General features: G+C 33.0%; 1 protein-coding gene across 2 annotated transcripts; it reads left to right on the forward strand.

Moving 5' to 3' along the window:
- The first annotated feature begins 711 nt into the window (after positions 1–711).
- Positions 712–20,994, forward strand: LOC128222044 (unconventional myosin-Va-like). Of its 2 annotated transcripts, none has more exons than XM_052930799.1 (10): positions 712–1,016; positions 4,472–4,549; positions 13,166–13,259; positions 15,801–15,947; positions 16,315–16,466; positions 16,906–17,146; positions 17,684–17,811; positions 18,455–18,612; positions 19,232–19,403; positions 19,905–20,994. In XM_052930799.1, the coding sequence occupies exons 1-10, from the start codon at positions 825–827 to the stop codon at positions 20,142–20,144; spliced, it is 1,602 nt and encodes a 533-aa protein (XP_052786759.1). In that variant the 5' UTR covers positions 712–824; the 3' UTR covers positions 20,145–20,994. The 2 variants fall into 2 exon arrangements, with proteins under 2 accessions (XP_052786759.1, XP_052786760.1); XM_052930800.1 differs by having other exon boundaries at positions 17,068–17,146.
- The last annotated feature ends 5,398 nt before the right edge of the window (positions 20,995–26,392 follow it).

Consider the following 26,392-nt stretch of genomic DNA (forward strand, 5'->3'; position numbering starts at 1 on the left):
AAGGGGCTAACTCACATTGAAGGGAAAGTGACCACTCTCGTGAGGACGGCCTGGTGGAGGAAGCTAGGGCGTGTTTGTGTGACGATTGTACAAGCTCACTCCCCCCTTCTCATAAGTTTAACAGTCAGTCATATCACGCAGATATCACAATATAAGTCACAGAGTATATTGAACGTTTATAGACGTACAGTATTGGTAACCTCATTATACCTTTTTGGGATATTTTAAAATTGAGTAAGACAACTTGAAACACTAGTCAAAACAAAACAAATCATATCAAATACTTTTGTTGTGAATTTTCAGTCAAATGTACTCACAGTTTCAAACTTAAGTTGTTTACCCAAACTTGAGGTAGGTTGATGGGTTTTATTATTCAAACTTAAAGTAAGTTGATGGGCTTCTGAACCCAAACTTCAGGTAAGTTGATATTTTTTAACCCAAACTTAAGGTAAGTTAATGGTGTTTTAACCCAAACTCAAGATAATTTGGTAGTTTTTAACCCAAACTTATCGTAAGTTAATGGTTGTTTACCTAAACTTAAGATAAGTTGATGTGTTTTTTTAAACACAAATTTAAGGTAGGTTACTGTCTTTCTTTTTCGTAAAATCTTGTTGTTTGCCTGGTGTGTCTTAAATGACTTATATGACTTAAAATTAAAATTCAAATAAGTCAGAATTGTCTGATAAATGATTGATACTATAGAGGATAATTATTTGTTTCAGTTTGTGATAATTCTAATATTTAATATTTCAGTGGGCATTTTTTTTAAATTAACTGAGATCTATAAATTGTTTCTGTTTTATTTCAATAAGCCACTGTAAAGCATGACTATACATATAAGTACAGCTATATTATTCATAGTAATAAATATATATTCAAGTTGTTCTATTTTTAGATTATTGGAAAAACAGCTACAAAATACGGAGAAGGAACTGAACGCAAAGACGAGCGAATACCAGAAGGAGATTACCGACCTGAAGAGGGAAAATGAAAAACAAAACCAACTAATACAAAAGGTAAAATATCCATAAAGTAAAAACAATACACATTTGGCCAAAACAGTGAGAACAAACATACTTTGAGAATTAAAAATAATACATCTTTAGCCAAAATTGTGTGGACAAAAAGCTTACTTAAAGTTTTAAAAGTACACGGTAATTTGATCGCACAAACCACTTTTTGAAAAAAAAAAAAAAAAACCTTTGACCAAAATTGTATTGACAGACCGTCTTTGAAAAGTAAGGATTGCACCTTTGACCTGAGTTGTGTGACATTAATAGCATTCAAAAAAGTTTTAAAAATACCCCTTTGGTCAAAGTTGTAAGAACAAACCATCTTTGAAAAGTTAGAATCACACCATTGGCCTCAATTGAATGTTAAAACCGATGCCTGTGTTCTTGTTATTTAGGTGGAAATATTAAAGAATTGGAAAAAAAAAATCTTATATATTCTAATAAAGTAAAGATACTTGGGATAAATTAATTGATTTATGCCGAAATACAAACAAATGCATACTAATTACAATTAATACTTTTAATTAAATGGTGAAATTAGATAACTGTGGACCACTTACAACAGGGGTATAATTTTAAAACTGAATACATTTCTCCACATTACCTCAAAGCTGTGATATCAGAGCAGTATGGATACCTCAGTATTGTATAATAAGTTTATGTTTTAATTTGCATTAATTGTGGCATGATTAAGTATAATATAATTTTTTGTACTGAAAAAATATTTTTGGTGACTCTGTATAATTATTTTAATATCAAATTGTTATCAAATTTGTTTCATATTGTTTATGCATGTAAGATAATTATCAGGATTAAAGTTATGTTTGTGATCATTGATGAATAGTTGTATTACCAGGGTAAAACCACGATTACAGTATTTATCGTTATATGGGTGCCCAAATCAAAACTTTAAATACAAACTTTCTTGTGTTTGTATAACAATTCTGAAAGTAAAGAAAACTTTGACTTGAATGGGATGTCATGTATGTTTAAGGTAAATATAATTACACCACATATTTGAATTACTTTGGTAAAACCAGGATTACCGTATTTGTGGTCATGGAAGTGCCCATCACAAGGAAGAATCAGTACTTAAACTAACAAAAAATGTTTTATGTTGTTATATATGTAAGATGATTACTATGCTTTAGACAAAAATAATATAGTGCATAACTGAATAACTTAGATAGGTAAAATAGATTACCGTATATGTTGTCATGAATGGGCCCATCACTAATAAGAATAAGTAGTGAAACTAACATAAAAAAGTGTATTGTGTTTATGTATGTACGAGGATAAGTATGTTTAAGACAAATATGATGTACTGCATACTTAAATCACTTTGGTAAACCAGAATTACCGTATTTGTCGTCATGGATGTGCCAATCACAAGAAAGAACCAGTACTGAACCTTACAAAGAATTTGTGTTGTTATGCATGAAAAATGATGAGATGATTTAAGACAAATAAAATATACTGAATGACTATAGAAAAACCAGGATTACCATATTTTTCATCATGGACCTGCTTAGGATTAGAAAGAAAAAAATACTGAAATGAAAGAAATAAATGTTTTGTGTTGGTATGCAAGTACGATTATAAGTAAGATTAAGACCAGTTTTCCTTATTGCATATTTCAATTATTTGATTAACATATACGTCTTTATTGATATACCCAGCTGTCAAAACTTTATCATTCATTTTAGGATTTTCATATAATGTAGAAAAGACAAAAAATAGGGTTTGCATAGCAACACTAAAATAGGAAGGAAACGGAACTACTGTATAGGTCATCAGAGTTTGTTTCATTTAAATATTGCTAAACTGTCCTTAGAATGCCAAGAATGGAAGGCAAGAACGGGTTAGTTTGAGAGCATCATGGACCATCAACCTTGAATGTTCAGAGTGATTGCATTGAATCAACAAGCCATGCATTCAGTAAACATGTTTGCGGCAAACGTTTGCTGTTTTGTATCCTCATGGACTGCGTTGCAACAGGGATACAAAACAAAATGTTTGCAAGCTTTTTGTAAATGCTCGCCTTACTGAACGCACTGCTGGAATGTCAGTCATTTCCCTCTATTAACAGAATGAAAATTTAGAGTCCTAAATTAGAAAAAGTAACATAACTGGTAACTGTGTTCGACTCTTACCCAATAGGTTCTGAGTCCGATCCCCTTTAAGGAAAAGTTATTATAGCCTCTCAAAAATGGCACAAGTTCTCTGGTTTTTACCCAGGAAATGTCTGAATAATATTTATAATAATAATGAATTAGTATAAATTAATATGAGAAAACATTTATTTGAATGCGATGGAATTTAACCTATTTGTGTATTAAGACATGGTTCAGTTTCTGTGTAGTTGAGCGTGTTATATTTAAGTTTGTCTAGGTATTGTATTTACCTCAGTGTCGTCGTCGAAATGTAGTAAAAACTTAATAACTAGGCCAAAATAAAATGTTCATGATATTCAAATGGAATATAGTACACATGTTTTGAGAGACATTATGAACATGTACAGCAAGGCAAATTACTCTGGCTTAAATAGAAATTGAGTTTACTTAAAATACCCACATAACCTGACCATTGGTGTTTGTTCCAGGGGTTATCTTGTCATACAAAGTGTGTTGCATGCATTAGTAAATGTCATAATTTTAAATGTATGGACCCTGTTTCAAGAAGATATCTTAGTCCAAAAAACTTACACTGCATAAGAGTGCTCTGGTTCAACCATACAATTACTGGCAGAATTTATGCGTTAAATGTCCTTACGTTATTTTTATTGAAACGCAACTTACGCAAAAAACTAAATAAGGCATAGAAAGTTATGATCCTTATTGAAATTGGACTCTGGAGTTTAAATAGATTTAGATAAAAAAATATGAAAGGTATAGTTAAAAATAAACTTTCCAACTTTTATAACTTTCATAAAAATTCTGCTTTCTATGGAGTGTTACCATTTATGTTCAATAACTTGTGAGTTATGCAGTCTTATGAATATATGTTGGATGTCTTTAATGTATAAATAATGATAAAGACTTTATTAAGTACAATAATGAGTATTGAAGGAAATTACTCTATTTAAAGTAAGAACTAAAATGAGGCTATCCCCAGGGCGAAGACACTTTTTAATTATGCCACCCCCTACAAAAGTAAAATTACTCTTGTGGGGTTCAAATAAGCGAAAAAAGACACCCACCTATATACTTTTTAAATTACTGCCTCCCCCCCCGTGGGTTATATGTTTTACTGGAATAGCCCTGAATTATTTGTTATTCAAATCATTTTAAGCTCTCTTATTAAAGTTCCTTATTAAAGTTTTGATTGACAGACAACAGGGGAATACTTTTTCTGGCAGGGTCGCCATTTTCTTTTTGCACATGTGGCAAGTTTAGTAGATGTTCCATATCGATTTTTGGGTAAACAGGTCACATAACACCCCATGTTCTACACTTCAGTCGCTGTCCCTCACCAGTGATGCCAAGATCGATGCTACTATGCAACATGAAATCACCAGACTCACCTCAGAAAACCTGGTAACTTTCTCGTACAAATGATCTCGTCTGTTTTTGTTTGAAAATAAAATAGCTGTGTTTCTATTGTGACATGTTTTGGCGTCATTGTCGTCTACGTGACTAAAACCTTAACCTTGGCCATAACTGAAAGAAACTTGGAAAATATTTAGACAAAACTTGGTTCAAAAAATATTCAGACGAAACTTGGTACACATGTACCAGCAACTATTACAGCAATACCCATGTATATGCTAGCATCAACATAATAATATGAAATAAGGCGCTGCCTCTACGGGCTTGAAGTGTTATTGCGGGAATCGTAGATTTTTTTATGAAACACATGTTGAACAATACATCGCGGCCGGCATTTTTGGCCTCTCGGGCCATCAAGAACAACTAGCTGTTTTATATAAACAAGTCGCAAACGTTTCAGTACATGTTCTTTCAAGTTAGGCACAGAGCCTTAATTTATGAATATTCATATGGCAAGGACGAAGAGGCTTTTTTTGAATGTGCTTTTCAGCTGTATACTTATTTTGATATCGGGTCTACACTCCAGTACAGTCCATACTTTCAGTGTGTGTATAGCACGTGATAAATTGCGTCATTAATGCTACGTCGGAAGGTAATATTTTTATTTGAAAAAATACTTTAAACAAAGATTACTTTACCATTGTAAATGAAACATAGCGCAGTCTACGCCGATTACGGAGCCCTACCTTCGTTCTTTAACCAAATTTTGATTGCGAGTTTAGTTTCTTAAAACACTTCGACAAACCTTTTCACAATATAGCCGTCTGACGGAGCACTGTCAAGACATTATTTTGGAAACAGGTTTGTCGAAGTGTTTGATAAAATTAATGACCTCATCAAATTTCGAAAATAAAACATTTGCGTGGCTCTTTAAGCGGCATGCCCTTTGTTTCATTTCAAATGGTGTTGAAAATGAAAAGTTATCTTTGTTTTAAGTCTTCATTTTAAGCAATTTTGCCTTCCGACGAAGCATTTATAACGTAATTTATAACGTTGTTTATACACACAGTATTTTGCATGGTCTCTTAGTATTTTGATTAGTAATTCACCAGTCAATTGTAACCACGACTCCCCCAGGTCCGGTGAATAGCGGGGAGGTTGAATTTCGGTCCAGCCAACCCCGGCTAAAATCCCCGCCCTGCGGGTACGAACAGATGGTAAAATCCCCGCTAAATGCCCCCATACCCCACAGACCCTAGGTAAGGCCCATTCCCCGCTATATTTAAAGCGAAGACAAAACCACCGCATTCACCCGGAACTCCGGGGCCACCCGAAAGGTAAAAACACGGCCCATTTCCCGGGCTATCCCCGGTGTACACCCGGACCTGGGGGGGGGGGGCGTGGTTACAATTGACTGGTGCATAATTAAGACTGTGGTATCCATTTCATAAAATATGTCGATTTAACTGCAACATTAGTAAAACATTCTTTTGAACATATACACCCGAAAGGTAAAAACACGGCCCATTTCCACGGCTATCCCCGGTATACCCCCGGACCTTTTACAATTGACTGGTGCATAATTAAGACCATAGTGAAAGAAATAGGCTAAGTAGTGTAAAGGAAATGGTTCCTATTACCAGATGTAAATCCATATAAGTATTGGTCTTTCACACCTTCCATAAAGCAAGCAGTAAGTATTTCACAGTTTATTTATGAGTCCTGAATTTACATAGATACACTATCTACATACATTTATAAACTAAAGCTATAAAATATAAGATTAATATGCACATGGCCATTGTAAATGTGTAATGTGAAACGCATACAGTTATGTTGCAGTAGACAAATTATCAATTATTATAAACAAGAACTAGGTAGCTTATAATTATAATGAGGATAAAACATGAGCATTCAGCTGATACTGAAGACATTTTAAAAACAGTTAAAGATGAGTATATATTCTTGTAACAATAACATTCAATACTCATATTTGAAGATTTAACTTCAACACTATCCATTTCATAAAATATGTTGATTTAACTGCAACATCAGTAAAACATTCCTTTGACCAAATGCAAGAGTATAATTCCTGATTAGCAGTATATAAAACAATTATTTTTAATATCACATGTCAAAAGCATTATCACATTTGAAAAAAAAACATGAGTATTGTTTACACAGAAAAAAATACAAATAAAATAAAAGTTAAGGATTTTTTTTTTATAAAAAATATGAAAGCAATAAATTGCCCATTGATGGAAGGGTCAAACATAATAAAATTATTCAACTTTTATTAGATCTTCATTTTTTTCAAACCAAAGTATTTAAGGGGTTTACTTCCATTTTCAAAAACTAGTTACTAGTATATTTTTTAAAGCACATTTCAAAATCTGCAATATATTTCCATCACATAAGTGTTTCGTTTATAGTATAACTGTGGAATAAGTCTGTAATTAGAAAATAAATGTATAAAAAAGAAACAGAAAAAATTCATGATTTTTTTTAATTGAAAATGAAAGCAAAAGTAAGCCTTACAAGTTTCAAATGTTTTATCATTTAAATGTGGTGGGCAACATAAGTGAATGAATAAGTTAATGCTAAAATATATTTAAGGCTTATACTAAGAATAACTTATAATTCATTGAAAAATAATGGATTGAAAGTTACTACTACATGGTCTTAATTAAGCAGTGTAATGTACATGATTGTCAAGTTTAGAAGTTGTTAATAACTTTTCCGCTTGTACTAAAGCAAGTACGTTTTGCTTTTGATTGTTTTCCTTTAAAGCATTGATATATAATAAAGAAAATTCCACTTATTTGAGGTTGACATTTCTGCACACATTTGATTATGGAGGAAAATATCAAAATGCAATAAAAGTTTTGCTGTTACTTAAAGCTGCACTCTCACAGATTTACTGTTTCGACAACTTTTTTTTTTATTTTTGTTGGAATTAGATTTTTTTGTGTGTAAATATCTGCTTACCAGTGATGAAAGACTGCCGAGAAAAGATCAGATCGCAGATTTTCATATTTCCATTCCAAATTAAATATTTTATGGCTTAAACCGTTACTAACGGTTTCATAAAAATGCATAAAACATCGTTTTTGGGACGGAAATATGAAAAACTGTGATCTGATCTTTTGTTAGAAGTCTTTTATCATTGGTTTGCAGATATTTACGCAAAAACGTGTTCGTTCGAAGACAAAAAATAAAAAAGTTGTCAAAACGTTCAATCTGTGAGAGTGCATCTTTAACATCAGAAATCACAATAAATGAAAAAAACAGGTATCACACATGTCAGAAAATAAATTACATAAAAAGCTGTTTAATTTCTGATAAAAATAGGATAGAATCTCTACCCCTAAACTATGACAAAAACAGTGCTATTACTTTGATATAAAGTCTTCTTAAGCATGTATGTACAATGTTTTTGTCCTGAGTAATATCCCAGAACATGTCATTATATAAATATTTACCCGAATGTTGAAAATACGTACTGTCACACTGGAAGCCATGCAATATTTATTTTATTATACCGAACACAGTTACATTTATATACATATATAAGATTTTTACCATAACACAACTTTCAAGTTTAATCAATTTATTCTGTAATTATTGTTTGTTCGCATTTAATACCTGTCATTTTGTTTCAAATGTCGTTTAAGAAATAAGGCAAACACCGGTTGTAACCAGATTCACAATACATTTTAATAAGCGCTTACCACCTTAGACTTGGGGAAACCAAAAAATGTCTATTTTTAGAAGCGCATGCTATGTGGCGTGGGACCACAGTTATTTTTAATATATGTTTCATTTAGACACTAACCTGGCTTTTTACTTTAAAACAGTCCTAATTGAAAAACAAGTAACTGGCTGCTGTAGAACCATCCAAGACACACAATTTAATAACAATACAACATAGGGTGGACTATTGCGTTTTCTCACAAAATTGAGTAGTAAGACATGAACCTGAGGTCAAGAGGGAATAAGTCTACAAACAACCAATTAACAAAGTTCCACAGGCAATGATTTTTCCAATTTTTACACTGAAAACTATCAGTTTTTGCAATTCAGTGTCAAATTATGTTAAGCTCTATGCAAAAAAGGCAACTTTCTTCTCTTTCATTCAACTTTAATAAGATATTGATACTTGAACACAAGCACTCTTTTTTCTTCATTCACATCCTGTCAACGGGGAGCAGATAACTGTGGTCTTGAACCTATTTAAACAATATTTTTTTTTTCAGAAACAGACTTCAAAACTCCTATAGTTCAACTTAAGGCTTTATGCAACACATACTGAAAGTTTGGCAATGATATATTAAACACTAAATGAATGCGGCAAGTACTAGCACCTGTGGTATTTTCATAAAAAAAGCAGAAACAGCCATTTCCCTCAAATGGTAAGGCGCCAACCTTTGAAGAGCCATTTTTTCCTTATGCATTGGAATAATTTGACAAAGTAAAGTTTTCCTTGTAGCTTTAAATAGTGTCTTTAGAACAGACCACAATAAATGGCCTGCCTCCTCTTTTAAGATTTTTTCTATGCAAAATTAGGTTTTTCCACTTCATCGGCTTAGTGTTTTATATATATAATGACATAGAGCCAAACTGAAATGCTTCAACTTGTCAAAATTTCGCTTTTCTGGTCCACTTATATACAAAGGTAACAGAACTGTTCAGTTTAACAAAAGAAATTTAGTGATCATGTGTTTATAGACAGTCTAAACACCACTATATGCCAAATTGTTTGCTTCTGGGACAAATGGCGTAACAAAGGAAATGGAAAAACCCCACCAAAACTGAAAGATTCATGACAACTGCTAGTGTTTTCATGTATGAGGTGGCTACATGATGTAGAAAAATGCAGCATTATTATGCCCATTTTTAAAAACTTTTTACTTTGAGTCTCTGTTTTGAAGGCTAGATTTGGCATTAAATTCAGAGTACAGCACTTCACCATTATATATAAGTTGCTTATTTGCTATAAATCTCACTCTTTGGAATCATTTACACACAAACAAGTACTACAGAGTTGACTAACATCTTCATTTTTCTGAAATATTGGATTCAGAGCTGCATCTCTTGGATTCAGATTGCAGGACTTCCGCCGGGGGAAAAAGCCGCAGCAAACTGGAGCTTATTGGCACAACAAGATCTGCAAGCAAGACAAAAAAGCAATGTTTTACACTAATAAAACTATCTGCCACTACTGTTAAGTTTGAAGTTTGAAAAAGGCCTGTAAACACTCATTTGAGGTATACACAACCTTTTATGAAGTCATGAATGTGATAAATATGCAGAAAAAATCATGAATTCAAGGATTTTCAGGACACATTTTATGAATTATATTGTCTTTTGGACATTTTGCAATCTGTTTTTAACAAATCAAAAGTTAATCTCATCTTATTGAGTACCCAGATGCATTTTGAAAGCATTTAAACCAGACATGCTTAGAATTTCTTCTTACTTGGAGACGGTATTCCTTTCTCGGAAATCCTTGCCGACAGCCGGTATGGAAAACCACACGAGACCACATTTTGACCAGCACTGGTTCTTGTCCTTGAAAATTCCTCTGTGGCTACAGCAACCAGACTGGCTATTGAAATAAGCAATAAATTAGGGTTTTTTCAGACATTTATAATGTATCAAGGTTGTTTTTTAATGCATGAAGGGAAAAGGCTCTTATCTTTATGAAAGCGGCTCACTTTTTTATTTATTTTGCCTTGAGTAATGTCAAGTTTTTCAATGTATAATCTGAATGAATTAATGAATATATATGAATGATTGATAGAATTGATTAATGAATTAATGAAAGTTGGCATTATTTCTTTAAATGGCGATCTCATTGTGTTGCTATGATTGTTGAAGTAGATGTTTTCTTGTCCATAAGCTGAAAATCATATGCACACTAATGCTTCAGTCAATTGTACCCACAACCCCACCCCACATGTCCGGGGGTTTACCGGGGAAAAGGGCCGTGTTTTAACTTTCCAAGTGGCCCCGCAGGGTCGGGTGACCGCGGTGGTTTTGTCATAGCGCCAAATTTAGCGGAGGTGCGGTTGCATTTGGCCAGGGTTTAACCATCAGTTCGTCCCCGCAGGGCGGGGATTTTACCACGGGTTGGCTGGACTGACAGTCAAAGTCCCGGCTATTCCCCGGACCTTGGGGGCATGGTTACGATTGACTGGTGCAAAAATAAAACATCATTCTGCATCAAATGTGTAGTAAGTTTTTGGATTAATTGCTTATAGAATTTGCAATTAATGTAATATTTGCTTAAAAGAGCAAACAAAATGTGCGAATGGATGCACAATACAGACCAAAGACTAATACAAGTCAGCAGATTCATTAGAAAATAATATTATTATCAAAGCCGCACCAGAAATGATTGACGAACAACATGAAAGAAATTCATTTAGGAATCGAACAAACAGTATCAATGGGCTTATATGACCAAACATACTCACTTTATACTTCAGTTTGGATACAATATTCCAATATATGATCTTTAAGTGCTAACAAATTTTAGCATGTCGGCATGTTGGCATACACCAAGTACAGCTCGGCGGGGTGGCAGGCGGGCTGTCTGTCTGGTTCATAATCATTTCCTCCCGGGTCTGTTTAAAATAAGAAAGTAAAATAACACAACACCTACCCAAACATACAATCATTGACACCCTTATAGTATATACAACATACTCAATTAACACATTTCTGGCCTACCAGTTTAAATTGATGGGATCCAATATTTATTTGAGAGCTGGCTGAAATTTCAAACAGTAAAAAATATCTCAATATGTTTAAAACAGTGAACTATTGCTTTTATTGTTTATTAATTTCTATAAACTACCACAAAAGATATATAATAAAAATGTTTTGAATTTTGCTATGCCTATGCTTTACTATATTACAGCTGGCATTGTAAATGTCTTGTTAACCAGGTCAAACATGCCAAATTTGATGGTTGTCGGGAGGGAAAACCCCTCCCGAACCCTCCCCTGTAAAACAAATTATGAATTACTGAACAGTTGATTTCATTGTTTGTGCTGAAGTGTATTTTCTGTAATTTCATTCATACATCATTATCGCTTAAAGTTTTCGCGAGTTATCTGCACAACTCCGCCATGACAAATGAGTTTTATTTTTAAACTGGGCATAATTACACTCAGGTTACCCACAATCGTGGCAGCAGTAAAGGAGCAGGACTGCCTACATGTCGGCCTAAATGGTTAAAGGGACTGTGTCACAGATCGATGCCAAATTTATGATATTTTTCGACAATTTCCTTTTTTTTGTTCGCTATTTTATTATCTGTGAGACAGCCCCTTTAATGGACGGGCGAGTCTAGTCTGTGTGAGTTGGAACCAGCTGCCCGTTAAACTCATGTTGTTTTTAGATTTAGTTTTCACTACTTAAGTTTTAACATTTTTATTCAATACTTTAATTTTACAATACAATAAACGAAGTACACAATCGCACAGTTAACAGTTAGTTTGGCATCTATAGTGATGAGTCATAAATTATGACTTGAAGGTCATATCTATTGATGATGTGGATATCGATTGCATCAACTTAGCTTGTTCATTACGTAAAAACCAACGTTATGTCATTATGGTGTCCAAACAGCAACGTATGAACGATTGAATTTACAATAACAAGTATAATTCTTAGTTCAACTCACCGTGGAAACAACGTTAAATCCGTTGCATCATGATATTGATATATGCAAATCATTGTTTACATCAACTGTCGTAACATGCGCATAAATACATTCATCTTAATTATTTAGATATCCTGTTTAGACGGTATTTTTTAAGATGTGGGGTAAAAAAACAATTGTTATGACAAAGCCTGTTCGTTTTGTATTTTTATTGTAGAGTTATGAAATACAATTTCCGGTCAAAAGAAGTACTCTTTATACGTGTATTCATAATATGTGTTCTCCACTCCTTTTATGGAAGTGCCGAAGGGGGATTGTACATGCACCTCGGGTATTTCCGTATTGATTTTTATTGGTTAACGGAGGTCAAACCCCGCCCTAAACATGTACAATTTGCTTGCCGGCATGCACGCGCTTTATATGAACAATGTATGACGAGCTTTTCTGGTTCTCATTTTCACGGTTCAGTGCTGCACAAATTTTTTAATACCTATCACTCCGGCAAAAAAGAAGTAGTCCCTTGCATACACGTACAAAACGTAAGAGGGCTTGTACTTGGCGTTTGTCTTCAAGCCCGTATAACAAATAAGCTGAGTTTTGAATTAGCTCGTTTGTTCCATATGTTTCTTATTAATGTCTAAAATTGGATTAAGTCAATCTTGCTTAAATATACATAAAAACCCAGAACTAAATGCCAAGACGCATGCAGAGCAAGGCAGACAAATTTAGATAAATTTGTTTGACATTAACGTTCATGTTGTCCTCAGGCTTTAATGTGTTGTCGATAACTATTGACTAACATGTTATGGAGTCTTAAAACTTGGTATGTGCATAAAGCACGATCAGTGGATTTCCTTTATTAATTTTTTGGGTCAGAAGGTCAAGGTCATGGTGACGTTAACTATAATTACGGTACGTATGGGTGATTTCAACAGGTTTGCGAAATTTTAGTCTTAGTTTGATCTGTATTCAAGTGTCTGCATACATTTCAGGACCTGAGCGAACTGGTGGACCAGCAAGCTGAGCAGATCAGAAAACTGAATAAAATGTTGAAGGTTACTGCCAAGAGGTCGAAAGAGGGAGAAGGTAGGGCTTGTTTCAGATACAGTTATTGCCTTTTATTGAGATTATTACCAAAGGTATTTTATATGTATAGTGTGTATGTACCAAAGAAATAAACTTCAGTTGAGTCTATGTATAAGTTGACATGAAGTAAATTCTTAATGAATTAGAATAGGTTGAGTGAGCATGTCCTTGGTAATCATTAATATACAACTTAAGGTCATCTAACTGACTGATAATATAACCTGACTGATACATTGTATGGGATAAATGGCAGTAGGTGGACATTTAAAGACGCGCGGAAGTTGAAATTCTTAATGATTAAGTTCAGTACTTAATGATTGCCTATCTGCAATTCCATTGGCTTAAAATGTAGGTTCTATTCTTATTACTATAAGCTAACCTTGCAATGGGAAAACAGTTTGGTTTGACTTAAAATGACTGTGATAATTCCTTCAAACAGATCTCTACGGATGCCATATGATTCTTTATTTGAATGTTTAATGTCCATCAGCTATGCCACTCGGCCATTAAACATAGTTAAATGTTTGTCAGCCTCAGGTGGGCTTGTCCTCTAGCTTACACTGTGTGTTATAGTAATTCTGTTTCTTGAACAATGCAAACTAAAGGAGCCCTAGAAAAACCCTACCGCCGCCTTTTTACATCCTCAATGCCCTACAACTGGTAAGATGAAACATATGTCAATGTTTTGTTCAAAACAATGGCATAGCACAAGACCGATTTTTATTTTTTTCTGTGTTTTCCATTCGATTTTGTGATACCTTTGCGGCAAATTGTAATTTAAATAAAACTTAGTTCTCTTTTTTCAATATACATTAAACTTATTAAAAGCAAGGGCCATAATTTAGACATAAATAACCATTGAGTTATGCCCTTTGTCTTATTTTAATAATCAGTTACTAAGTATAAAACTTGATAAGTTATTTGCAGGCATCAACATTTCATATGATTGTTTATTGGTTACCTGAAGTATTTAAGTATCAAACTAGAAAGAGAAAACATTGTAAACATACATGTATGTTGTGTTTTTTTTTCTGTAGAATTTTGCAATTTCATAAGAGACAATAGATAAATAAATGGAAGGTTATTAATTACAGTCGTTTTGTACGAAATCTTCATACTTTCTGCTTATCTACAAAGGTCGCATAGCGTTGCATGTTGAATGGTAGTAGCTATCTGTATATATAAAGAAAAAGCTACAGCATTCAAATAAGAAGTTTGGAAAGTGGTTGTTATCAGTATTAGATGATAGGACGTTGTTGATGTCCAATCATACTTGCGATTGATCAAATTGAAGTTGTAAGTGAATATTGCATGCTTCGAGGCGAGCTTCAATGATTTTTTATTCATGTTTATCAGTTATTTTGGTTTCTTTTAATTGAAATATGTTGTTCTTTTTTTGTTCTTTTTGACCCGTAATTTGTTCAATTTGTGAATGAATCTGTGTTGTAAAAAAATATTGTCCAGGAAATATTTATAAACAAAATCATTACAATATTTTATAGCATTTACATTAATGAATGCAAAAGATTACAGCAGTAATTGTAAAAAAGTCAAATTTCTTAAATAAAAACCACTTTCCTTTCATGCATATCTATCTCCCTTTTTCTACTACAACAAAAGAGCAATATAATACAGAATGCTTTGAAAATAATGCTTAGGACAATCATGGTTTATAATCTCCCTTGTTTGTGGCAGAAAATCAGGCCAAATATAAGGAGACTAAAACCCTGAGTTACTTCCCTTCATCATTAATTATCGTTATCGTCATCATTATTTCCCTTTATTATTTTTAACTGTAGAACTGGACTACAGATTTGGAAAAAGAAAAAGCCAGACTGAAAAATGTTGCATTCTAAGAAAAAAGTTATTTCCCTTGGATTTTTATTATCTCCCATTTATCAACAGTAATAATTTAAAGCTGCACTCTCACAGATTGAAAACGTTTTGACAACCTTTTTATTTTTTGTCTTTTAACGAGCCAATGTTTGCGAAAATGCATGCAAACCAAACACATAAGACTACTGACAAATAATTAGATAGCAGATTTTTATATCTATGTTCAAATATTGATGTTTTATGCATTTTGCTTAAACCGTTAGTAACGGTTTAAGCCTTAAAACAATAATTTTCAAACGGAAATATATAAATCTGTGATCTGATCTTTTGTCAGCAATCTGTTATTGTTGGTTTGCAGATATTAACGCAAAAATTTGCTCTTTCCATGACAAAAAATAAACAGTTGTAAAAACGGTAAATCTGTGAGAGTGTAGCTTTAAGAGAAATTAAAAAATGTAAAATATGGCACAATTAAAACATTGGGACATTAAAAGATGTTAGAGCATCAGTTACTCCCCTTATTCAGTCATAACCTCCCTTGGATGAAATTATCTCCCCCATTTTAGTGGCACAAGTTCCTGCAGATATAGGGAGAACAGGACATGTAGCACAATAGAAGAATCTGGCCAACAAAAGTTGCTTTGGGGATAGTTATTTTATTTTTACATTTCTTGCCTTTGAATAGATTATCTCCTCCTTTTTCAGCTGCTGATATTCAAGCAGAATTAGAGAGAGATGAGGCGAAGAGTGTTGAAAATGTGGCGCAGGTGAAACATCGGGAAAGAAATTACATGGGCATGCTGGAATACAAGAAAGAAGATGAAACCGCGCTTTTGACAGCTCTAATACAAGGTACTGTATGCTTGTCTTGGCAAGTTAAGTCTCTTTCACAGTTGAATTGCCTTAGATGCTTTTCACGTAGATTTTAAGTTTTAATAATGTATTTTCAAATTTCATGAAAGAAGAGGATTGATTGTAGAGCTATTATCAAATGCTTCCTAGGGGCTGCGAACAGCGCTTCAAGCCTGCACACTGTCCATGTGGTCTTCACAAATATACTCTGAGTAAATATGATGATGATGATGATGATGATGATGATGATGATGATGATGATGATGATGCTGATGATGATGATGATGATGTTGATGTTGATGATGATGATGATGATGATGATGATGATGATGATGATGTTGATGAAAAAAATGTTGTTGTTTTTCAGAGCTAAAACCAAAGGTGGCTGCTGGCTTGTTACCTGGGCTCCCAGCCTATGTCCTGTTCATGTGCGTGCGTCAAACCGACTACGTGAACGATGCTGAGAAAGTTAGATCATTCCTAACCAGCACCATCAATGGAATAAAGAAAGTTGTTATGGTAATGTACTATTAATGTTGTTTGTTTTGCAAATTTAATTATTATTTTAATTAGAAAGTACACACACAAATTGGTCTCTTTATACTAGCATGGGCTATATGAATGTTAGTTACATGAAAAGAATATGATGATAATGATATATTGATTGGTATAGTCCAAGAAGCGCTTCTCTTCCTTGACTTAGTCTCCAAAAAAAATGTAGTTATGTTGTCTATCATTTTTTCACACTGAAAAACAGCACACTCTCTGTGACTGATGTGCCAATGAAATTAAACATTAAAACTGTAATATCTATATTTAGAAACATCATGATGACCTTCATATTGTGACATTAAGTCTTTTAGCTCGCCAATTCTTGCCAAATCTTTCACTCATTGAAATTACAAATCTTGTGAAACCAGATCTATTTTCAGAATCAATGTGTAATATCTAATTTTAGAAACATCATGATGACCTTGACCGTGTCACCTTGTGGCTTGCCAACACCTGTCGTTTCCTGCACACATTAAAACAGTACAGCGGAGAAAAACAATTCCAACAAGAAAACTCTCCTCGGCAAAATGAACATTATTTACGAAAATTTGATCTTGGCGATTTTCAGAAAGTGTTCAGTGACCTTGCCGTGCGGATTTACCAGACTTTAATAAAGCTGATGGAGGCCACAATACAGCCTTCTATTGGTAAGTTTTTGGTTTGAAAATAATCTCGTTTTTAATATTGGCCATGGTTTGGTAAGTTTCTGTAGAAAGAATATAAGAGTACAGTGATAGCTTTTATCTTGTTGTGGGCAACGTGGAAAGACTGTTATTTATGTCATGACTTAAAAATGTGTTTGCTTTGAATAACTTTAGTAATGGTTGACATATTGTGATCAAACTTGGTGTGATAGAGAAATTCCATGGGTTTTCATTTGGAGCCCATAGGGTAAATGTGAAGGTCACTTTTTCTTAAGATCATAAAAACATTAGTTGAAACTGAATCCCACAACGAATTCTGCAGATATTAACATGAAACTGATAACAAACATGTTATAGTACACATATGTAGAGCATGGCCAATAATTCATTGAATGCTTAGATAACTATTGAATTACTCCCCTTCATCAGCTGCTACACACCATACCAATGCTGATGTTCTCTCCTTTATAATCGTGTTGTATAGGTACATGTATATGAATACCTGAGAACAAAATGGTCAGGATTTTCTTCCCTTTACAGTGGCAGCAGTAATAGACCATGAAGCTATTGCGGGTCTGACGGGTAGCAAACCAAGCGGGCTCCGAGGTCGCAGTTCCAGTCGTGCAGATGACACGCCCGAACATTCCCTTGATAGTCTCATGAAGGCTGTATGATTTTTTTTTATATTTTATATGCTTTATAGATAGATAGATTTATTTCAGAAATGAAATGTATATAACATGGCATTTAAATAGATGATAAAAATACAAAATAAATAAATGCATCCATGTTAAAACCACATTTATATTTTGTGTTATAATTTAAAATACATATATAAGACCTGTTGGATATCAGTTGGTTGGTCAAAGGTCAAAGTCAATATTTGTATGAAAACTGAGTTCACAGTTCAAAGTTTAAAATGTTTCTTTTCATTTTCCTTACATTTAGACAACCATTAAATATCAATGATTTTATTCTTAAAACACCTTTATGCAATTCTGACCAAGCAGCCTTCAAGTGGTAAAATATTTGACAATCATCTCTTGTTATAATCTGCATAACATGTTTTGTTCTTAAAACCCTTCATACACCTCTAACCAAGCAGCCCTCAAGTGGTATTTTATTTGACAAACATCTCTTGTTATCATCTGCATAACAAAGCATTTGCTTATGCAATGGATTCTTAAGTATAAATTTTATGTCAAGGCCGCATGTGTGAGTTTATCACCATTGTGTTTGTCAAATTGCACATTTCTGAATGAGAAATCCCATGAACATAAAATAATCATACGTTTTAACTCTAAATTACAGATGAACCAATTTGTTCGAGTTCTTACACAACATGCAGTTGACCCGGAGCTGGTAAAACAGATATTCCGTCAAGTGTACTACTTCCTCGGTGCGAGTGCACTCAACAATCTCCTACTCAGGAAGGAGATGTGTAACTGGTCCAAAGGCATGCAGATTCGGTGAGTCAGTGGTTACACACCCTTTGTTTTTGTTTTTACTTTTTACTGATGCTCAGACCCAAATTTCTAAAAACTTCTTAAGCTTAACAGACTTAAGTAACTTATTTCAATTAGCCCAAATGCATACTTAAATTCATTTTTGATTTAATTTAATGAAAAATGGTTAAATGTAATTAACATACAGATAATTCCTGTCTAAAATATAAAAACTCTTAAAGAAGTAAATATTATGCAAATTCTTGAAAAACAAAAATAGTGAGTTTAGCTTGATCCTGCTGTAAGAGACTAATTTTTAAGAAGTTTCGAGAAATTGGGGCCAGATTATAGGATTAGATCACAGGTTTTCATAAATATTGTTTATTATGCTGAAAAACTTATGTTTTCTTAAAGCATTAGTAGCACTTTTGGCCAATAAATGTTAACTTCCTCAAGTAAATATAAAAACCGCGATATGATCTTTTGTCAACAGTCTTATATCAGATGCAAAATTGGCTCATTCCAGGACAAAAAAATCAAAAGTTGTCAAATGGTCTCTCTGTGAGAGTGCAACTTTAAAATCTTTAAGCCACCCATCGCATTGCTTGATGTTGAACTATCCATTCACATTGCTATCTTCCAGGTACAACCTATCCCACATGGAACAATGGTTATGTGATAACAAACTCCAGGAATCAGGTGCGGGTTCCAGCCTGGAACCCATCGTCCAAGCCTCCCAGCTTCTTCAGGCGCGAAAAACCGACGCTGACTTGGACAGTGTGTGTGACATGTGCTCCAAACTCACTGTTCCCCAGGTAAAGGGCTGGTTTTTACTGCTTCGACCCGAGTAGTGTTAAAGTTACTGCAGGGGTTTCAATATTACCAAGTGGTTGGATTAAGAAATAGCAATAAGTAACAACCCAAGCGGCCTTTTTTTAGTCTGCCTTGGAAAACCTGTGGTTGCAGTTGCCCTTATTATCCCCACCAATCAGTAATTGTCCAGTCACCTTCAGTTCAATGAAACTCCTTGTATGAAACTCTGTATTATGGACCTGAGTTGTATGGACTCGAGTGATATTATATTGGCCCTAGTTGTGTTATATTGACATAAGTTATATTGCTATATTGTATAAGCTGTTATCGTATTATTCCCATAAGTTATATTGCTATATTGTATAAGCTGTTATCGTATTATTCCCGCAGTTAGACAACTTTTTTAACATGAAACAAGACATATCACCGCTCCACTGTCCAGATAGTGTCTGCCTGTGATCTATATCTCTAGTAATATAAACTTTATTTTATTCCACTTACAGATTGTCAAAATCCTGAACCTCTACACGCCGGTGGACGAGTTTGAAGAGCGGGTTCCAATATCGTTCATACGCAAAATTCAGCAGAAGTTGAAAGAACGTGTAAACACTGACAATTCCCTTCTTATGGACCTGAAGTTCTCGTATTCTGTTACATTCCCATTTACCCCTTCCAAAATCATCGTAGAAACCATAGAAGTCCCTGAACAACTGCATATAAACAAGCTTGTTTCAAGATGTTAGCTTGTAGCTTTCAAGTTCTCGTTATTCATTAAGTGTGTAGCTATGGTAATGATAAAATTGGACCAATAGCAAAAAAAGGTTTAGCAATATGCTGAAACAACTTCAGATGCTAGCTTGCCATTTGGTCAACTTTTTTACCTATGCTCATGTGCACTATAGATCCAAGGATGATTTTATCTATTGGATGAAAGCTGTTCCACTTTTTCTGTAAATCCTAAATCACCTTAGAAATACATATTGCTGTGCACACTGCCATAAGTGTATGTGAACAGTTGTTTTATTCAATGAAGTCAGCCTAGGATTGGATAAAGATGTTTTTTATATAGCAAAATTGATGCTATCATTGTTGTACATTATATCATTTTTAAGTTGGTAGCAAAAAGAACTTTAGTCAATAACTTTATTTAAATAAATGAAGAGGCAATGAGTTCATTGTTTATCTTGTGCATGTTGTTAAGTGATGCTGTTTCATTGCAACCCCAAATCTCTCTCCCAGTGATCCCATCGGATAGTGTAGTAAATGTCTTATTATCACAGCCATGTGATTTTGTATGCCACTGTTAAAAGTCATGGTTATATTCATATTGTGATGTGTTATTATGAGTGGTTATTTATTGCATCCTGATCAGTAGCTATAAGTGAAGATGTCATATATATATATCACACGTTGTGTACACAAATCCTTTTTTTTCAAAATGGCTTATTATGAAAGAAAAGTATGATTTTGCATGCTTTTAAGTAGTGCAATTCTATTCCAACCCCAAATTTCACTCCCATAGAGCCCAATAGTTTTTTTTTTTTATTTTGTCATATCCATGTGTGTGTGTTTCGAGAGTGTTGGCTAACAATGAAATTCTTATGGCACATTCCATAATTGTACATAAACTATTTTAGGTTTCTTTAAAAGTAAAATATAATAATTTTGATTATGTCTTTTAATTGTATAACTTAGAATGAAAGAAAATTATTGCTATGTTGTTATACATAAATTAATATTATCTTATGTTAAGCATTGTTTTATTTTAAGAATATCATGAAAGTGATAAATATCATGTATGAATATTGTTTTGTTTTTCAGTGTTTACAATATAGGGATATTTGTTTCTGTTAAATACTTCTGTTTGCAAATGAATGTAGCAGAGCATACTTTTCGAACATTTAATATGTTTTGGAGCGAAAAATAATTTGTACTGTTAAAAAAATCAACACTATTTTAAAGGTATGATTCATTGATGGATAACTTGGGGTGTACTTAAAGCCATGAACATTCAATGCATCAAAGACTTGAAATGCTATGTTCATTTGTAAACAGTAAGTTATAGTTGAACTTGCATTTAGTGTGTATAAAATATGGTTGTTAACTATTTAAGCATATCATTTTCTTGTTGTTAAAATATAAAATGACATAGTTACTACTACATGTCCACTGTTTTAAGAGTTAAATGGCATACATTTTGATAGGTGAGTGCTAAAAAGCTTCCAACTGCATCTCTATTCAATGTCTTATTGATTGTATCAAATCATTTTAATAGCATTATCATTTGTTTGTGAAGTTTATGTAATCGTGAATACGAACAGAGTGTCATTAATATACTTACACAAAAACTGACATCATACAAAGGATTTGTCTGTCTCAGTTTTTACAGAGACAATCTTTTAACATTGTTTGCAGATTGGAATAGAAATATACAGCATACATTTCAGGATATAAATATATCGACTTAAGGCATAAGTATTAACATTTGTTTGTCAATTTAGTTTTGACCTTAATTTTTATATTCCAGGGGCATGTCACTTAAAATAACCTACTCCAGAATGGAACTGAGTTCAATTCTTGTATATGATTTTGAAATTTTAAATCTAAGGTCAATTTTGTCAGTCGAATAGCACATATAATGTTAATAAATCATATGTATGTTCCTTCATGTAATTATCCGAATAAAAATACACAAAGCGCAAACGTAATATGTCAAACATTTTTGTAATTTGTTTAGAAAATTGTGCTTCTATTTTGTACTTTTGTAGACAAGAGTTTGTATTGAATATTCTTTAAAGAGCTACATATTAAAACATATTTTTTTTTATTTACAATTCGCATATTTTTTACCGTTTTTTTAACATAACGAAAACACTGTAATATTTTTATTAAATATTTCTATAACTTAATAAATTGGTTCCCTCTGCATGACATTTTTTTGGAAATGTTCAGTGAACTGTAGAATGCTTTAATTTCCATAGACACTAGTTTCACTATTTTTACCAAAGTTAATGTCTTTGGCCTATTTGGCGAGGTCTAAATTATGCGAGGCCCTTAATTGCACCTAAATGCAATGGTGAAAAAAATATTGTGTTAGATTTCAAATTGCAACCTGATTGATTGTGGAAACTTTGCAAAACTTAAACATTTGCGAAATTAAAACAAACTACAGTATACTAGCACATTCAAGTATGTTTTCAAGTATGCATTATTTTATGGTTAATATACACATTATACAGATATTTTGTTTACTTGTTAGATTTTGTAAATAAATTTACATCTGTTAAGTTTGATACATAGACATTTTCTACAAAGTTTTTTCCCCAGATACATATATGCAATATAATTATAGGAAAATGGCTTTTGTTACTGTTATGAGTTTACACAAATGTCATTAAATATTGTATTAAATGTATAATAAATAAACAACGGGCCGTTTGTTAAGAACTTTGTTAAAGTTAACAACGTGATAAGCGTCATTGATTTGAAGTTTTAAAGGTGAAACATTTGATGATGTGCGCACATATTAAACTATAATCTAGTTCAGCTAAAACAGTTTTTCAATTTTAGTGAGATTAAATACAGCTGATCACAAGTGTATCCATTAATCTTCCAGAACAGTATCACTTTGAAAGTTGACGATGACCACGGTATCAACGTTGTTAATTCAACTTAATATGTATATGTACCGACTTCAAATAAAGATGCTTGTATCTTGTTGTTAATTTTAATACTGTTCTCAACAATCAGCCCATTGAGTGATAGTCATACTTGATTGGATATTTATCTAATGCGTGTTTGTTGCTTATTTGTTGTATATGTACATTAGAAATGTGCTCTAGTCTGCTTTTACTGTAAAAATCAACAACAGCAACACAGGAAGAAATCTATAATGTACCATGCTGAAAGAAAATATTATGGTCATTTTGATGAAAATTGGTATTTCGGAGGAAAATGACAACAAAATAACTAATGTATTTATATAATGGCACAAAGATGTTAGCAACTTAGCATGCAGTGTCGACATATTCTGATGGTCATGGGCATCTTGTGGATGGTGATTTACTGTTGTTGTTGAAGTATATTCCGTTGAAACAATAATAAAAACATTTTTATATTCCAGATATACAAAATATGAGCACAATCAAAGTATTCAATGTGGTAATTATACGTTCAAAATAAACAAATGGTGTATGCTAAAACGATTTTTTTGTGAATTATACGATGTCAAGATATATTGTCAAAATCTGAAATTGATAAATAATATTTTGGCTTGTCAAAGTCTGTAGTGCATTTGCATGTTCTGACCCATATTTCTTGAAATCTCTTAAGTCAACATGATCAGTGTAAGTTCACAGTATTTGTTTTAGTACAATTTGTGAATATTTTCTATTTGAAGAATTCTGAGACTTTAAAAAAATATTGTGTTTTTTTCCTGGATATCTAATGCTAAAGATTTAGTAGATAAAATCAAATTTGTAAAACAGACTACTTCAATGTACATTTATTTTATATAAGATTGAACTATATTAATATTTTGTAACACAAACAAAAACAAATGAACTATATTAATATTTTGTAACACAAACAAAAACAAATCATGTACAAATATGAATATAAGATCATAAACATTATATGTTGTTCATATGAGCTACCCGGAAGTATTTAGATGGTTAAAATGCATTCCATAGATTTCGTCTTTCAATATATTTGATATTAAGGTATGCAATGTAATTTTTAGCTTGTCTTATCATCAAGCCGTTAGCAATAGTATCATAGGTTTGATATCTTCTGATCCAATATAATTTTGATATAATTTCAAAGACGACTAGAGTAATGAATAATGATATGTAATTTTATACAAAAAAAAACAACAACTCATTGTATGTAGTTATTGCAATTTGTTTATCTACTGATGTCGACCATGAACTGACCAGTTTGGTATGTTTTCAAGGCGAGAGAAGATGTTTGGAATAGCTTACAGTATCAATTTTAACATATTCTTTCTATTCACATCACACCCTGTCAAATAATAGCAGAATACTATAGGATCATTGGGCATTTAAATATCACATGGTTGAACATCGGGTACCAAAAATTAAAAAAAAAATATACACACAATTTCTGCAAAAGCATAACGATGGCAAACTGCAATAGTTTAAAGAATGTTGTAATTCGTATACCTTGATAAGCTGCTACATCTAAACCAAGTTATTTTATAATTGTATGTTAAAGATGATACTTAAACTATATTATTGTTGTTGTGTTTAATTGTCTGCTTCCTGGAACGCCTTTTTTAGTAGATTTCTAGACTGCAAATACCTGAGCCGTTAAGAAGGGACTCTCACAGGTTGTATGGGGATGATCGTTGTTTTTTCAAAAATGTGATACAATTGAGTTGATTTTTCCTATCTAAAAGTCTTTGTTTAAGCCGAATACAAGCAGTCTTTAAACTTGGTATGCACATTGCTTTTGGTCAGAAGAAGACTCCTATATCTTTTGTCGTCAGTAGGTAAAAGGTCAAGGTCGTGATGACCTGTTTAAGAAAATATTGATGATCACATCCGACAGGCGGCAGTGAATCCGCTTCGCGGAACTCTATTTTTACATCTTTTGTTGATATATTCATCCGACAAGCGACCCTGAGATTTAGTTATACATTACTTCAGTCTGATACTATAAAACGTTAGAACGCCCCTTTAAAATTGTGGTTATCATTGTAGTTTTAAATAATTTACTATGTGGCATTTAGTGTTTACTAAACCGTGTCAAATATCAGAGTTGTTTCAATATGTTAATTGAGTTTTGCATTCATCCCACTTGTACAATGTATATTTATTTTGAATTGTGATTGCTTACTATGGAATAATAAAGCGTAACATGCATCGTGCATGTTCAAAACATCGTCTTTTATTATGCTTTAAGTGCGCAGTAAGTATTACCTTAGTGTATGCTTGACTTTTCAGTACAATATAATGTTGTTTTTAATTCTTGACGGCGCAATAAAACATGGTGTTATTTTATGCTTGACTCCGCAGTAAAACTTATTTTTAATTTGACTATTCGCATAATGAGGCTCATACTACTCGCCCCGGTGCTGGCGTCGGCGTCCGGTTAAGGATTAAGGGCAGGTTGGCATTTTCACTTCTAACTCCAAAACCCTTTTAATACACTTAATACATCACAGAATTGATCACACATAATTAGTCAGGACCATCACACGATGATGTTTCATAACTCCATATTATCATAAATACAAATTAATTGTGTCCCGTGATTGACGAAGGAACTTTGGTTAAAGTTTTATGACGCACTGTGTCAGGTTAAAGTTTTAGCCTTCATTTTAATGGCACATTAGACTGAATACTTCACACACTTATTCACGACCATCTTGCAATTAGGTCACATAACTCCATATTAGCCCTTAATACAATGTATGGCCTTTTAATTATACTTTCTTTACCTTGTATTGCTTTTGACAGACACATTGTTTTGTTTGGTTAGAATGACTCGTGTCGTTGCTCGGGCGGGAGGGCAGCGTCAAACTCACCAATGGTATCAAATAATTTTAGTAAGTTTTGTCATATAGTGACCAATCTTGGTATATATGATGAGTTTATTGAGACCTTTCACGGGATTGTGTTTGGGGTCTCAAGAATCATGCCCAATGTCACTCTAAAAATAGACAAATGGTAAGTACTGAATAACTTAGTTGACATATTGTGACCAACCTTAGTGTTTGAAAAAGACTCCTTTCACTGGATTGTGTTTGGGGCAACATGTATCAAAGTCAACGTCACTGTTACTGACAAATGAAAAACAGTTGAAACTGAATCTCACTACAAAGGCTGAAGTTCTGCTGTCAATCATTGCAAACTAGTTTTGTCGCAATGCAGTGTTTCTTGTTTACTTTTCGCGACGTTCGTGTAAATTGTTTATCACATTTTTATTTTTATTCAAATACATCTAAAACTATTATCCACAAGATTAA

This window comes from Mya arenaria, chromosome 16, assembly GCF_026914265.1.
Source record: "Mya arenaria isolate MELC-2E11 chromosome 16, ASM2691426v1".
Lineage (NCBI taxonomy): Eukaryota > Metazoa > Mollusca > Bivalvia > Myida > Myidae > Mya > Mya arenaria.

Coding starts and splice junctions, on each gene's coding strand:
- LOC128222044 (XM_052930799.1), top strand. CDS start 825: ATGACTATACATATAAGTACAGCTATATTATTCATAGTAATAAATATA. Junction 4,550..13,165: donor GACTCACCTCAGAAAACCTG/GTAACTTTCTCG, acceptor CATACATTTCAG/GACCTGAGCGAACTGGTGGA. Junction 17,147..17,683: donor CACAATACAGCCTTCTATTG/GTAAGTTTTTGG, acceptor TTCCCTTTACAG/TGGCAGCAGTAATAGACCAT.